A 16,818-nucleotide genomic window follows, 5' to 3' on the forward strand; every position below is an offset into this window, starting at 1 on the left:
CAGTTTTTTTACCGCAGCAAGAACTCGACCAATGATAGAAATGAAACTAGACAGTTTCACATGAACTGAATGTGAATTAAAGTGTGACCATAAAAAAAAACGCCCTGGCACTATTCCGTCGCATAACTATGGCACCTCCCAGGGCCGGCGCGTCCATATAGGCGAACTAGGCAACCGCCTAGGGCGCCAAGTAGCTGGGGGCGGCGCAGCACGACACATAACAGCTCATATAATATGTTTAACGATTATTGAAACTAGATGAAAATGGATTTTTGTAACAGTTTGGAATGTTTATATATTGATATAAGTAATTATTTAAAGTCCACGGTGACCTGTTTATGATTTGTAATAAGTAAAAAAGTAAAAAAAAAAAAAACACAAGCCTGCTTACATTTGATTGTTGACAAAATATTAGGCTTACGTGATGTCTTTCAAAGCAAGGAAAAAATTTTTGCGGTGTCCGGCCGGGGGGGGGGGGTAATTAAGGTTTTTCGCCTAGGGCGCCAATTTACCTTGCACCGGCCCTCCACCTCCTTGTTTTTAAAAAGAAATGTTATTTACGGCAACCACAAAAATGTAGGAAATAATTCCACCAAAGCGCAGTTTAAAAACATGCCGCATTATGATGTCGTTCAGATATTATTGCGTATTTACAACGAGATTGTGCCACAGAACTGCATGCACCCATACACCTCGTACAATATCTTTGCTGGCATAATATTTAAAAGTTTTTTTTCCTCTCGTACATAGCTCTTAACCTCTTTATTTTTGTTTACATGATTTTTTTACGCCGTCAAGTAGATGATTTTGTGCTGAAAAGCGAAATTCAATAACCTCAGTAGCAGTTTTTAACCCAGGTTTGTAGTCTAATGTTTGCTCACTTACAAATAATTTGATTGATTCTCTCCTATAAAAATGTTTGTCACAAGTAAAAATTAGTATGGCTTTCTGTCCCACTCGGCAGTTGGTTGATACCGGGGGAGTTCACTTATATAAAAAAAGTGATTTTATGTTAAACTTAATGATCATTTAGTTTAAATGCCACCAAGGCTAAATTGAAGTGTAATATGTAAGCTGAGACGTTAAAACGAACATTGAAACTTCGACCAAAAAACTAAACTTTTTAGGTAGAGCCATTGATGTATATAAATTATAAAGTTTTTTTATAGCAATAATAAAGAATTTCCAATGGCAATTAAGATGCACTGCTATGAATAGTTAACATCAGCGTTTGAAATGATTGTTTGAATTTCAAATTTTCATAATTAACATAACGTAAAGAAGGAATTCAAACTTTTAAGATACTATAAAATGATAAATTTTCCGGTACCGGGAATCGAACCCGAGCCTCCTGGGTGAAAGCCAGGTATCCTAGCCACTAGACCATACCGGATTATGATTTCATTTATGCTTAAATATCCTGAAAAAATGAAGTTATATGTTTGTATTTTAGGACCGTTCTATCACATCACACACTGTAAATGATATTCACTAGCCCATGTACCATTTATTAAAAAGTTTGATTTTAATGAAGCAGATATCTTATTCTCATAAGCAAATTAAATACTGTAAATTATATTATATAGCCCTTGTACCATTTATTGAAGACATTTGTTTTTAATGAAGCAGATATCTTATTTTCATAAGCAAATTAAATACTGTAAAGGATATTCTCTAACCCTTGTACCATTTATTGAAGAAGTTGGGTTCAAGGTAGATGGGAGATCTTTCTCGTCCAGTCTGGGCAGTGGTGGACAGTTGTGGACGCTGAAGGGGGGGGGGGGGGAAGTGTTTAGGGGGGGATATTTATCTAACCCCCCCTCCCCAAATAAAAAGTTATGAAATTTTTTCATAACATCAGGGAAGACAGTGTGTTGTTTCTGTGCGAGAAGCCATGACGCCTACTGCTACTACTGTAGGCTCGTATGTCAGTGTGTTGATGTGAATAGCAATGTAAGTTTTTTTTTATACGCGTGTTCAAAATTTTTAATTTTTATATTTTTCTTTCCGAAATGTACCCCCACCCACACCCCTCGAGGAAAAAAAATTCCCTTATCCGTCCCTGAGTCTGGGCACCGCATCGACCGTTCCTACGAGAGATTGATACATGTTCTTATTGTTAAGGTGGGTTTACGATTGAAAAACTTCAGAATTATAAACTTATCTTGTACACCTGGGCACATAGTTAAGTAATATCCTGTTTATAATTGAATTAGTGGTAGTTAATTCCAGCCAATAAAAACAGGCGAAAAGCAGCCATTTTATTAAGATGAATTTTTGTATTCGTAGGCATTGTCTGCATTTTGGAATGGATTTCTGTTTATAATCATTTCTGATTAATAATTTGTTAAAATTAACATTTTTATTCATGGTGAAATTGGTTATGCACCTATGTACTTGAACGTAAAAATGGCAACATTTCAGCTCGTAACCTAGAATCATACACAATTCAAAATCTAGGATATTTAACTTTAATGTATAAATACCATGTCATGTAAAGGTAATATAATCCATTCCAAGCCATCATAAAATAGCTTTAAAATAATAAAATATATTCCTGATTTGTAAATACATATTACTATACTAGTATAATAGAAAAAAAAATCAAAATAAATAATTTACGAAATCATAATAAATATTACAATATGAGCGTTTTTAATTTTTTTTTCAATGTTCTTTTTGGTATTTTATCATTTCTAAACATGATGCTAGCGTAATTCTGTATTTACTATTCATTTTGTACTACATTATAACCTGCTCTCCCAACGAAACATTATTTCGCGCCAACAACACATTCTACTGTGCTCTGATTGGTGCTCCCCTTATTTCTTAAGGGGAAAAAAAATAAAACATAACCACATCTTGTTAAGTCTTAACGTCTTAAGTCAACATATGGTTCGCACACGACCCGTCAAAATTCCCTACACGACAATCATGAATCATTCCACGAGTTTACACAGTCACATGTTAAGCACACGACTAATTCTCAATTCATAAATCTTAAATTTTCAACCGTAAACCCAGCTTTACGGGCGTCCGACCTTTCGCCCCTTCCCACCCCCACCAAACTTAGACCGTCGCGCGACCCCCGCAGACAGGGTTGCCAACCCGGTGAATACTCAGTCCTGCCGGAGGCGCGCGAGGCTGCAAGCTGGCTGTCGAGGACTGGGCAAGAAGAGTATAGGTATATATGTACAGATAGCCACCATTACTATGATAACTTCACTAAGAGTGAGCATGAAATTTAAACAGCATCCGAAACAAAAAAGAAAATAATCCGAAAGTGCAATTTTTTTTTTTTACGTCGTTACAAATTTTCTCGTCATTCTGTAGGAGGAAATTTCCAATTTTAAAGTAGTTTACGGTAGTTTCCCCTTTTTAACGGTCGGTAAGGTTAGGTTATCTACATTCATTACGTCTTAAATATTATTATTATTATAACTAACCTAACTTGTGGGGAAAAAAAATAATCTTGGAAACATATATGAATGAAACCAAGCGGTCACCATTACTTCTAAATATGACGTCACATTAATTAACTCTCCTTCGAAACACACAGTAAAGCGCAATGTTTAACGCCATATTCAACATGGCGAATAGCATGTTCTTCCATGAAAAGTAATTTTGCTTCAGGTAACTAAATAATACGTAAAATTATCACTATGTCCTTTTACAAAAATATATTAGAAGAACATATGTAAGGAAGTAAACAAATGCATTTCTTAAAAGAAAAATTTCCTCGTCAATAACATTATTGAATCAAGACCCCTGAGCCCTTATCCGCTGCTCAAACGACTGAGGTTGCTAATATGCATACCTCTTCCGAGGGGCTTATATATTTTTTTCTTCATATTTTATATTTTACAATTCGTTTTTATGTTTGAAATTTGTTTTATGTTATATTTCGAACTCTTTTGCTAGAACCATGATTGATTCAATAATTCTGTTCGCTAACACTTTAGACTCAGCGGTCGTTTACGTTCCAAAATGACAGAAATTCCCCATCTCCCCTCCCAATATTTTATTTTTCGTCTTGGTTTATTTTCTGAGTACATTTCTCTGAATTTTATTGTAAATAAACCAAAAAATATCATTTTTTACTACAAAAGTTAATAGTAGGTGCACAGTTATTCAATGAACGGGATTTTAAAGGTAGCATCAACTAACAAGATAGTTATTTCTATTTCTCACATAGGTAACTTAGATTGAAAGGAGACCTAATACAATTTTTGGATAACATTATACAAGTCTTTTTTGACTGCACGTGTGACTTCTCGAAAGTAGTGGGAGAATGTTCTGTTTCAACACAACCAAATATGCCTGGGGTCAGTTTTCAAGAGACGCTCGCTTTCATAACGAATAAAACTGATAATCATGGCTGTCAGACATGCATTTGTTATTGCTGTGGTTTGTGGATAGTTCGCATTTTAGAGGGATTAGGCCTCGCCAACTTGCAATTGCATATATTTTGATACAGTTTGCAATAAACCTTCCGTGCTAAATTTTTTTCCGGTTTACGTGACACAGGACTTAGATTTGGCTACTTGATGAAGTCAACACTTGTGAACTGGTGTAGTCGCCGGCGTGAAATAATAAGTTTTTGTCTCACGACGCTTTCAGACTAGAGCTCATTAGTATAATCGTGGTCGCAACAAGGTTTAAAAGGTCTGGGATATATTATTTATGCCATGACATGCCAAAAAGTTGGGATAAATGGTTCAGAATTCGAAATATAAAAAAAATATGTGAAAAATCCCAAATAGCGGGGCCTTATGACCCTCAATGTGCGTGGTTTCTGCTTTCTCGCAGGCTAGGCTCTCGTGCCGAAGAGGAACACTTTCGACAACGACAAGGACGAAGCATCTGTGTGCCTTAACGTGACTCAGTAGAGGCGGTGGCCAGGTCAATGTGAGTAATCTTTAATCTGTTGGGGGAAAAAAATTACGCTAAATTCACGAAGAGTGCTGGTTACATATTAACCACGAATCCTATTTAATTTACTTGTATCTTCGAAAATTTGCGGGTAGTTAGTTTACTTTATTTGAACACGAATCATCTTTTGTTATAGGTATTAAACAAACCGTCAAAAACTTGTTAAATCTTCAACAAACACACTCTTCTTCCTTCGACGTGCACATTTGCCCTATTTGCAACGGAACACCAAACCTGGATGACGGAATCCGTGTGGTTTCTACAAAGATCCGCAGATATTTGGAACTCTGAAGATCTCATCTTTTAATTGACACTCAATCGTCGACGGAAACTTAGTTACGCACTATAATTATTTATAACAGTCTAGACGTAGCCGCGACGAACTTAAAATGCTTTTGGCGTCTTTCAGGTAATTATCTTAGTTTATATATATTTTTCATTATATTGTACACATTTTAGGGTTTATCGTTCTCATAATTTGGTTGGTCCGAGCGCAGGAATAAGACTAGGGGGTCGGGGTTTCAGTTCAGCCATCGTTAAGGTGAATTAAAATTTTTTAAAAAATAATAAAAGTAACATAGAACATGGGTCGTGAGCACAAGATTTGACCACCATGTTTTCGAAACTACTGACTCACGACGCATGGTACATGCCGTGTGCATGGGAGGTAGTTCAAATAGGAGGGAAATTAATGTATTTTTCATTTCTGTTACGGACACATGGCGAAACGGCAATAAGAGCAGAGTAGGGTGACATTTTGGCGGTAGTTGGAAACAGTTTGAATTGCCTATCATAAATTGTGGCAGAAACTACGGAGAAATTACGTTTCTCAGGTAATTACTGTTTTAAAAATAAATTATGCCGCTTACATTCATTATTAGGCAATAAATGTAACTGAAAAAAATTATGTTGTGAGGTAACAGGTGTTCATTAAAAATTTCAAATAATATATCATAAACTATATATATGTAACTAAATATATAACTAATTAATTTTTTGCACTATCCTTAACCATTTTTGAATGCTCTATTTGAGTGGATTTAGTATCCGTGAATAGACAAAGGTAACGTCAAATTTACGACATGTCCTCTACGAGTTGTAACCAACGTTCTTTGTAAATTGAACGCGAAAAAGTTTTAAAAGTGTAGCGCCGTCCAAACGGTCAACGCTGGTAGGGTTCTCAATTAGCCAGTAATTCCCTTTACCAGGGACGTAGCCATGCTCCTGTGGATACGGTCCAGTGCATCCATTATATAATGTTTATGAGTAAGTTTTCTTTATAGTTGATTTTTAAAATAAGTTGTCACACTAAAATCTCAGGGAGCAGTAGACTGTTAGCAGTCCCAACGTTTTTCACATTGGAATTTAAGTAATGATTTCGCATGAGAAAAGGAAACTGAACCTTTTACATTATGATTTTTATTTAATGGTTTTTAATATTTTTTTCCTGAGTCAATTGTTTGATGATTTCGTTAAAAAAAGCAAGTCATTTATTCTCATTTTTTTAATGTTGTTTATTAAATGAGGCACACAATTCAAGTTTGTATGGCATACGTGCTTAAAAGTAACATGTGTGGGAACCGCATTCCTGCCGCTTCTATGTATTAGGCATGTTGGAGGAACACGCATTATTACAGCCCACAAAAGGATTACAATAATTCCTCTAAACTGATCTCTTTGTAACCTTACGCAGCTATATTGAAATAAATTTATTATAGTCATTGCTAATTTTTATTTGTTGACGTGACAACGTCTAATAAATCGATGAACGTCGGCTGCACGCATGAAAAAGTGTCCCGTTACGCTCATTGTACGCTTGCGCCGCATCTATCGCTCTTCCACTCCATTGGAACAACCATCGATTTGACTTTTCAATCATGTTTTCGTCGTTTGAATTATTAATATTATGTAATTTAACGAAAATCCACCGATTTTCAGCACAATCGGTACGGTTATTTAAAAGTAATGTTGAATTTTCAAATACGTTCTTGTACGAACAATGGTGTTTTACAGTTACACATAATAATTCAAATTACACCCGGGATCATTTGCACAATGTTTTAAAAAATATTGTAACACATTATAAATAAGTTTGGTGTATTTGGGATGCGTATTTGTTATAAAATCATATTATAAAAACGAAATAATATTATTCCTCTACGGTTCTGTCATCTACGGTGACGGACGCGAACCGAACGAATCGCGCCATCTATCAGCTTCCGCGGCAACCAGGTACTCGTTAATACATATTTTCCTTTGTTTATCACGAGGGGCGTTATTATAAATGAATTATAAATAAAATTTCGTGCCTGGGGCCACAATTGCATATCATTTTGAGCATTGCAAGATATAAAAACGTGTAATATTCTCGACGAATTTTAATCTCGGCCCCAGCGCACCACGAGCGTCTGGGTTGGAGATTAAATCCGAAATTCTTTCTTAAACTTACTAATACTTATTTTATCAACTGCAAGGGCATTTTTATTAAATTCTACGTTTAATTTCACGACGAACAAACTTCGTCGTTAAACATGTAATTGCGAAAAAGCGTAAAACATTCTCGACGATCTTGAAGTTAAATATGAAACATATATAAAAGTTATAGTTAAAATAATCTCTTCGTTAAAGTAATAAACATATTTGAATTAATGAGTCCAAATAAAAGTAAATTTATCAATTAAATTGTAGATTTAATTTCACTCCTTCTTTGTATCCATACAAAATAGTGATAATTCAATAAAAAATGATTCAATTTTATTCATAAAAGTATGCAATCATTTCATCGATGTTTTGTTATGACGTTGTCACGTTAAACTATCGTCCGTAAACCGACTTTACAGACAACCAATTTTTCTTTGTTTTGTTTTCTAATCCTGGAAGGGAGGAGTCCGGACACAGACTACGTCTACACCCTGGCTACGTCCTCGCCCCTACGCGAGCGATAAAAGAAACTAGTGAACCGCGTTAAAAGCAGCACCGCGTAGATCACCCTAAACGTTCATTCGTATATTTTGCTGATGTATTTCTATCTTACCTGGTAAGTCAAGGCAGCAAAAATTCCACTCCCCAGCTTCGACGAGCTTTCTGTCCCCAGGGAAGAAGTGCGTGTCACGCCGGCCCCTTCAGGGGTCAACGCCGAGGAACTGAAGAAGCCAGCGAGCCTCTTCACTGTCACCGAAACAAGGTACCGATTATAACTGATCCAGAACCTCTGTGCTTTCCCTACTTACACCTATGAAGCAGCATAAGTCACTGAACCATACTTTTCCAGGAAGTACAACAAATATCAATACATTGGTTATTGTTACATGAACATTTTTATAAAATTTGTATGTATTCTTGATAATAATTGAAATTTAACTATTTTTGTGCCAGAAAAAAATTTCTAGGTTGCCCTTTTCAATCAATAAATGTTATTGTTTATTTCTGAACTTCTTAAATAAAAACTTTTCCCGTAACGAAAATTCAAACTATATTTATTTACAATGAAATTTAATAAAAAGAATACTTAAATGAGTACGTAATACGTCTAAATTATCTCCAGCCAAGTTCATACTGAATTCCCCCCCCCCCCCCCAATATCATTACATCTCTGGCTTGATACACTATGTCAGCGCTGCGCGTCTATCTCGATGGAAGCTTCCTTGGAGGGAAGCTTGCAAGCTTGGATGGTCGCTAGCATGAAGTGTTCTGTGGAAGGTTTTCTTACTACAAGGCTGAGATCTAAGACAATTACAGGGCAGCTAGTTGATGATTTTAATGATGAAAGTTTCGTTAAGAGTTATAAGATTTTTTATTAAATTCTGAAAAAAAGTTATATGCTTAGCATGTAACGTCTTTATACAAACATTATTGTAAATATGCATGTGTTCTATAAATAAAAGTACGATAAATTTACTCGTCAAAGCACAATAAAGAATATTGCATAAAAGGTGGGAGAATTATATAATGTAACTAGCTGCCCGACCCGGCTTCGCACGGTTGTATTTATGGGGGGGGGGGAAATGAGACCAAATCTCCTATTTACAGTTATAATAAATGAAATAAAATGAAAATTAATTAATTTTGACCAAAACTTAATACAATTCTTTGTAATGTACCGAAGAAAAAACGAATAGCACCGATGGTTTCCCGACTCTCAAGCACGCAACGTTGTCATGGAAACGAAGTACCCACTGTTTCCCGGGCTTAAACACCAATCAACATTGATAATCAGTTTATTATTAATTATAAATTATTAAGACTATTAATCGAAATAAAAACTACCCTATCTCTCAAGTTGGAAACAATTACACATAAATGCCAATTTTAATTATAAATTATTAAGACTATTAATCGAAATAAAAACTACCCTATCTCTCAAGTTGGAAACAATTACACATAAATGCCAATTTTCATCGAAATCGGTTGACTTGGTAAAGAGTTCACTGGACCTTTTTAGAAATCAGATGTAGTTAGTAATTGTCTTCTTAATTTGAATAATTTATATCACTTTCAAATACCGACCGACTTTGTTCTACCAGTGTATAGTTATTTACCTGTATATATCTAAAAATTGGTGGTCTGTATTTAATGAGTGATGAGGACTACACTAACAATGAAATAGTCGTTGCCATGGAGACGAATGAAGCATCAACAATGCTACAGCCGTTGCCGTGGTGATTTTCTGCCAACTCATACATACATCACATTAGAAAACTCTAAAATTATCAGATTAAGACCATTAATCGAAATAAAAACTATCCTATCTCTCAAGTTAATTACACATAAATGCCAATTTTCATCGAAATCGGTTAAGTGGTTTAGGAGTCCATTGAGGACAAACATTGTGACACGAGATTTATATATATTAAGATAGCCTATGTCATTTCATTGGAACAGTAACAACTGAGTGGCAGTCTTGTAGCAAACTTTTATAAGACAGTTTTGGTCGTTACAGGGGCGGTTCCAGGAAGGCTTTTCGGGAGACCTTACTTCTTACAAAAAAAAAGATCCAGTTGAAAAACATGAACTGAAACAAGAGATATACTTGGAATATTTGCAAATCGATTGTCTCAACTACTGAACTTTTAATAGTTTCATGCCAATTTCGATGAGAGAAAAGTTTAACACGCGATTTTAAGTATTTAAGTTAGCATTATAACAATACCCCAAAAATGAAATAGGCTCGAAGGAGCTATCACTAAGCCGCGCTCGGGTCGTTATAAATAAACTCTACCTCGGAGGCATAAAACACTGTGTCACGAAACCCATATATTTCATGAGAGCAGTTTAAAGAATTTTAATAGTGCATCACTTATGGCCCGTCTACAATAGCTAAACTGTGTCCGAAGGACACTCGTCGCTGATTGGTCCACGTGACCCTCTGACGTCATGCGTCAAGTGGGCGAAGGTCCGAACCTACCTGGTCCGAAGACATTCGTCAATTTGAACGACACAGAAAAAGAACAGAACACTGACGATATTTGAATTTCCGGTTCCCGTTTGAAAACGTGGTGTTTGTTTTTGTTAAATATCTGAATAAACATATAATATTTAACTCCCACAACTTTCATAAGTTCAATCTCAAACTACAGAGCATCAAAACAATAAACAAAAACATTTAGTTTGGCACATTTACTGCGCTCTGGTGACAACTTTAGAAATCAATACATTCGGACATCGGACATCGCAATTGTGGACAGGGCAGTTTTCGTGTGAGACAATGTGACGTCACTCACATTCGGATAAGGACACGGACCACGCACAGGTTCGTACTATTGTATGACGGGGCTCTTATTCACTCAACAATTTTTCTAACCAAAACATATGATTTTTTTTTTACATAACGTAGACCATAGCGTTGTATGCCACTAGGAAGAATGTCAAACGGTGGTAAAGTTTATGGTTAAAGGTGTGAACTTACGAGGCACAGAAGGTGCACTGAAAGTGTGACGTCGCCCGCAGGACCCGCGTGACCGTGGTGGAGGACGAGGAGAGGGAAGGAGAGGCGGTGGTTCTTCAAGGGACTGGATGCGCAACTTCGGGCAGAACGCGTTTCTTCGTGGTGGTCGTGGTTCCGCTCGCCGCCGCGCTGGTTGCTGGAGGCGCTGCTGTCGCTGCTCACGTGCTGCCTGCTGTGCCGCGCGCTGCCTCCGGGCGCGCCGCCCGCCTACCGCCTGCCCTACAACCTGGCCTTCCTCGCCGTCGGTCTGCGGCAAGTTCGCGAGCGGCGACTCCGCGACCCTGCCGCGCGCCTGTGAGTGAGTGCTCACGTCATTCCCGAGCAGCCGTCATCGCCAGTAGCGGACCCAGGGGGCCGAGCACGCTGAATGCGGCCCCCTAACCTCCTGTTTTGTGCCTATAAATAGAGACCCGTGAATTTCGCGGATTCAATGACCTCCAGGATAGATTCCAATATCCTCTACACACTCGGGCAAATGCCAACTGTTCATTAGCTGTTGACTTGTGAGTCGTCTCGACTGGGTGGCCTGTGATTCGACACTTCTATGAGTGAGGGTCTCTAATTGGCCCTCAGTCCTCCAGGTTAACAGAGAACCAATGAAAGAAGCAGCACTAAGGTATAATTATTTGAATTTATAATAACACAAATGAATCCGCGAAATTCACGGGTCTCTACCTATAAATAATAAGTTTTGACGGGGGGATTGTGAAATAACTGACTCTGAAAATTCGCTGCGAAGCTTGGTGACTACATATGGCCTGAGTTAAATTTAATTTGATTTCGAGGGAAATGAATTTATTTTTTACGTTAAACTCATGTGTTGTCCAGCCTTCCTTGGATTGGGGGGGGAGGGGGTATTTAATATTTAGCTCAAACCACTGCTCAGTCTGTCAGAGCGCTCTCTGTCCACCAGGGATGTACAGAGCTCCAGAAACAACCACAAGATTTGAAAACTGCGCAGTTATCCGAGTGGGGGTCTGTTTACGAAAAGCATTTATGGGTTCGCCGAGGGGCCGATAAATTGCCTGGTTTCCGGATTACGTTTTCAAGCGGTTATTTCTAGAAGAGTTAAAATGGCTAAAAGGCGCGTTTTCAAAATAATTTTCAGCCATAAAACAACCGGTACAGAGTCTTTGAAAGCACTTAAAGGACTCGCGTTACACCTTTATCTTTATTTCTCCGCCATATAATGTTACAATCACCGTTCAAATTTCATAGTTGCCGTATTCACGACGAAAAGACCGCGCTAGAAGCACCAGCGTGCGTTGTTTTTATAATTGTTGGCATTACACCTTTAACTTCATTTCTCCGCCATATTACTTAATGACCAAATTTCCATCCCCCCTTCCAATTAAAAACATCAAAAGACTGTACTCGTTACCATGGCCATTACTTGACGGAGTTAAACAAAAATGAGTTAACAGACAAAAAAAAATATTTAATAAACATTGTATGTTACTGCGCCATCTAGCAGTAAAACATCCAACCCACTGCCAAAATCCCCGACCATTGTGTGTACAACTTCAAATTTGAGTTCAATTCACTCAGTTCTAAATATTTGTGGGTTGACCCATGTTTACATAAGTTCCTGTAAACACATAATCCGCACGTCTCACATAACTTGTGACGTTTCGACAGGGCCGCCGAGAGGGGGGGGCAAAAGGGGCAAATGCCCAGGGGCCCGGTAGCTTTAGGGGCCCGGGCGCCCGACTGGGAAGTGGAAAATAAATGGCTGGAAAAACATTTTCCCCCTGCTATTAAAACATCTTGTACACACACACACACACACACACACACACACACATATATATAATTTTTTGTGTGTTCCTAAAACTACAGTCGATAACCAATAACCTAACCGAGCAGAAGGTACTTGTAACATTCAGTTCACACCGAAATACTTGCCTAGTAGCAGAAATGGGAAGTTACAGGGACGTCGGAATTGGGGGGGGGGGGGAGCAGGGGCGAGTCGCCCCCGTGCTGTTATGCATGGGGGGGGGGGGGGGGGAGGGCGAGAGTAGCATTTCGCCCCTCTCCTTTTCCCAGAATAAATGTTTGGCCCTAGTAGTATTTTTCTCAACCAGTAGTTACAAACGTTGCATTGGTGATCACATTGATTAGAAAATAAAATTTATGATTTTCAATATGCTGTAAAATGATTGCAAATTCCTATATGGTATTTTATTTAAATTGTACTACACCTACTGTCAGAGTAGTATTTAATACATACTACGTCATTAAATTCTTGGAATGGTATATTTAATATTTTGGTTCGGAAACTCATTAAATAGCACAATTTTGCATCTAAAATTCTAAATTTTTCCGGGGGAGGGCCCCCCGGGGCCCCCCGCTCTATGTATGAGGTAAGTGTGATACATCTTTTCGCCCGACACCCCTACTAATGAAAACGTTCCGACGGCCCTGGAACGTTATAAATAATTAATATGTATTACAAATTTTTCATTGTAATGAACGTGGTTCAGTGTGTTTGATGTTTTCGAAGTAATAAAATTGATTATTACTTTACATTATTTTAATAATATTTACATTCCGAATAAATTATTATACTTATGTATTTTAAAAATTCATATAATAATGCAAATTCTGATTACCAGTTAAGAATTTTTTTTTTAGCAATATATACATCAAAATTAATTATTATTTGTATTTTGATGGATTAACAATGTAAAAGTGCACTGAGATAATACATGCAAATGCTCTCTTTTTTTTTTTTTTTTTTTCGTAACTAGGAAATCGTTATGTATGTTCAAATGAAGGATGCAATTTTACGATACCATATATATTTATGGTATAGGCCTACGTAGTAGTGGTATGCAAAAAAAAAATGAAGGGGGCCTACTACCCCAGCTGCCCAGGGGCCCACAAATTCTCTCAGCGGCCCTGCGTTTCCAATCAATCTACCTTGCAACAGACTTGTAATTTTCGCACCTTTCGTAATTTTCAGGACAAACTGACGCACAAAAAAATATCTCAAAACTCAGTCTGACCCCTCCTGGTGTCTGGACTTCGATGATATTGCACCCCCCCCTTTTTTTTCTTCTTATTTTTCAGCTCTAGATAGCCTGACCACTTCTGTATGATTACACGGTAACCGGGTGAAGCCGTTATTTTTTTCTTTTCAACTCGTGGACTACGCCAATTTGGTTAGACGCCCATATCATCGGCTGAAGTGTAGTGTTTGCATTGTGGGAATAGTTTTAAAATTACTGTATTTTATGGCAGTGACCGTTTATCTACGACGGAGATTCTAAACAAATTTTTTACCATCATCAGACGTGGTCAACTACAGTTACTACAATGTTTTGGGCGTTACAACACGGCGAAAGTGAGGTAAATAAGTGACTTCAAATACGTCACAGAATGCCGTCTTTTGATAATTCCTAAGTCCATTGCTTAACCATCTTCACTTCAAGGTTCTCTCCCATATGTTGATATGGTGATTTAATCTCTTCTTTCTCAGTATTAACGAAGGAATTCTCCTGCAAATTCATTCCGATAGCTCTCTTGCATTTGTTGTTGGCTCACAAAGTTCTTCACCATATTTTCTTACTAAGCGTTATTTTCGAGCTTTAAAGGTAACGCAAGTAATCATAATTATGAAAACTTCCGTGGCTTTTCACCGGTATTGCACAAAACGTAATCGGTGAATAGCTGTTGAGAAAATTCAAGACTAAACAATAAATTCAAGAGAATTATCGTGTTAAAATTACAAGAAGAACCCTCGAATAACAGTAGCGACAAAAAAGAAAAGAAAGAAAGAATCAACATGGTATTTTGAGTCCCAGACATCATTGTACGATTTTTGGGATTTTTGCAAATGCACGGGTATCTACATATATCGGTTTTCATTCAATCGAACATGAAACTCACAATAATCATTTTGTAGTCTATAAACAAAATCTTTTTTAATATTCGATTATAATTTTTTTAGTAATTGTCAATGCTTTAAAGTTCAGATACAATAAAATACAATGAACAAAGTAGCCTAAAAAGCCTTGGAGTGAAATAACTAAAAATCACCTCCATATGAAAGCTGTCAGGAAAATATATACTACTGCAGAAACTATTACGATATGGAAACGAACCAAATTTACATATACTTATAGCAGTAGTTTAAACATGCTTAAAAAATAAAAAAAAACGTGAGCGAGTCTTCCAGTACTTGTCAGTAATGTGTAACTTCTAACCTCGGTAACGAACACATTTGTGTGTTCTCACGTTGCAAATACACTTATAATACGAAACTATCACACGAAATACACGTGATTAATATGTACAAATTGTGTTTTCAACTACATTTCTGGACGCGAATCACACGTACTTTCCGCACCCACCGCTAGAATTCGCCGCCGGAGCAGCTACGTCGACTATCGAATTATTCGATTTGCAGAGTTAATTTTAACCTATACAAAGAAACGGCTCTGATAAAAGCGAGAGAGAGAAAAAAAAGACTTGAAAAATACTAAACCCGGACTTTGAACCTGATTTTCGACAAGGAATATTTTATTAAATTATGTAAAGGTATTGTTAACATTCATCGAACCGTTTAATTCTATAAAATTTCCCTTTGTCTTTGATGTGAAGTTCGGTTCACGACATCCACCATAGATGGCAGTACCGTGGTTATGCAGATGCAAATGTTAACCTTTGTGCACGGTGATCACTGTGAGGCGTGAGAAATTAGGCGAGAAAAATTGGCAATGAGTCTTAAAATGTGTTCTAATGTGTTCCCTCTGAGAGCTATCCCCCCCCCCCCTTTTCACCATTTTCTTTTCGTTTTATTTTTTAGTTGCGCTGTTATGACATTGCCTAGACACTACCGGTTGCAAACTAGCTTTCAATCCAGAAACATTTGTTAACCAAACAAAGAAATTATCTGGAAGCTGGTTACTAAAAAAAAAAAAAAAAAAAAAAAAAAAAAAAACCTGTAAATCATCACGAGCCTAAATCACCATTGACTAACATTATAACAGCGTTAACAAGAACGGTTCTTCCAAGGACACTTGTTTTCCATCAACCACCGTGAGCACGTGGCCAGCAAGAAGGAACCTGTGGTTATTTCCTTCTAAAGGCAGGGGCACAACAACAGGGGGAGGCTCCTCCCCCCCCCCTCTGAAACCTTGAAGTGGGGGAAAACCGGTGGCAAAGAAAGTGCTGTGTAATCAATTTTTAGATAATAAAACTGCTTAAAATAGCACTATTTTCCACCTTGAAATACAAATTTTCCCGGGGGGAGGACCCCCGGACCCCCCCCCCCCCCCCGCTTCAATAGGGGGATCGATGATTCTTTATAAAAAGGTATATTGCCCCCCCCCCCCTTTTGGACATTTAGTTGTTGCGCCCCTGTTCTGAAGGGTGACTTTTTTTTTCCAACAGCCACAGGTACGTAACATAATGCCCTCTACAGAACAGAATGAGGTGTATAAGAAGCAATAGGCGAGGCTCAGACGTGCGCATGTGGGCCGTGTGTTCCCAGGGGAGCCGGCTCCAGCGGCTCTGCGTGCGCGGACGAAGAGCTGGAGCAGCAGATAGTGATGTTCACCGTTGAAGCCAGGTGGGTGCATAGCTACATACGTCCACAAGCCACGTCACGTCAGGGCGGGGTTCGTAAACTTCTAGAGACACGCGAGGACTCCAGGGCGACTCCAGGGGCCTTCGAGTTCCTCGTTTGTCTATAGTTTCCTGTGAAATACAACGGGAATTTACGGTAAAAGGAACAATTAAAATTGTTAATACCATGTCATTTAACGAGCTGGTCGACACTTTGCGATTTCAATTACTGGTTTCCATGATTTGGTGTTAGAAAAAAAATTCTAGAGACGTTATTGCATCTTGTAATGACACAATTTCAACGGTGTTTGATCGTTAGCATTTTTTTTTTAAAACTGCCTCAAACATAATTTATCAGGAAAGAATATTTA

At 37.7% G+C, this 16,818-nt stretch overlaps 1 protein-coding gene and 1 non-coding gene across 3 annotated transcripts in view; one reads left to right on the forward strand and one right to left on the reverse strand.

Moving 5' to 3' along the window:
* Nucleotides 1-716: 716 nt before the first annotated feature.
* LOC134533543 (uncharacterized) overlaps nucleotides 717-16,818 on the forward strand; it is a 20,033-nt gene continuing 3,931 nt past the window's right edge. Inside the window, exons 1-6 of one of the 2 annotated variants that reach the window (XM_063371076.1) lie at nucleotides 756-857; nucleotides 4,810-4,908; nucleotides 5,069-5,341; nucleotides 8,027-8,116; nucleotides 10,879-11,174; nucleotides 16,374-16,451. In XM_063371076.1, coding sequence (XP_063227146.1) covers nucleotides 10,945-11,174; nucleotides 16,374-16,451 — 308 coding nt within the window. In that variant the 5' untranslated portion in view covers nucleotides 756-857; nucleotides 4,810-4,908; nucleotides 5,069-5,341; nucleotides 8,027-8,116; nucleotides 10,879-10,944. Of the gene's footprint in view, nucleotides 858-4,809; nucleotides 4,909-5,068; nucleotides 5,342-8,026; nucleotides 8,117-10,878; nucleotides 11,175-16,373; nucleotides 16,452-16,818 lie in introns of both variants that reach the window. The other variant, XM_063371077.1, reaches the window with a different exon arrangement.
* On the reverse strand, nucleotides 1,322-1,393 carry Trnae-uuc (transfer RNA glutamic acid (anticodon UUC)). The gene has a single exon. It is a non-coding gene; the product is annotated as a tRNA-Glu (tRNA).

Source organism: Bacillus rossius, chromosome 6 (genome assembly GCF_032445375.1).
Source record: "Bacillus rossius redtenbacheri isolate Brsri chromosome 6, Brsri_v3, whole genome shotgun sequence".
Classification (NCBI taxonomy): Eukaryota; Metazoa; Arthropoda; class Insecta; order Phasmatodea; family Bacillidae; genus Bacillus; species Bacillus rossius.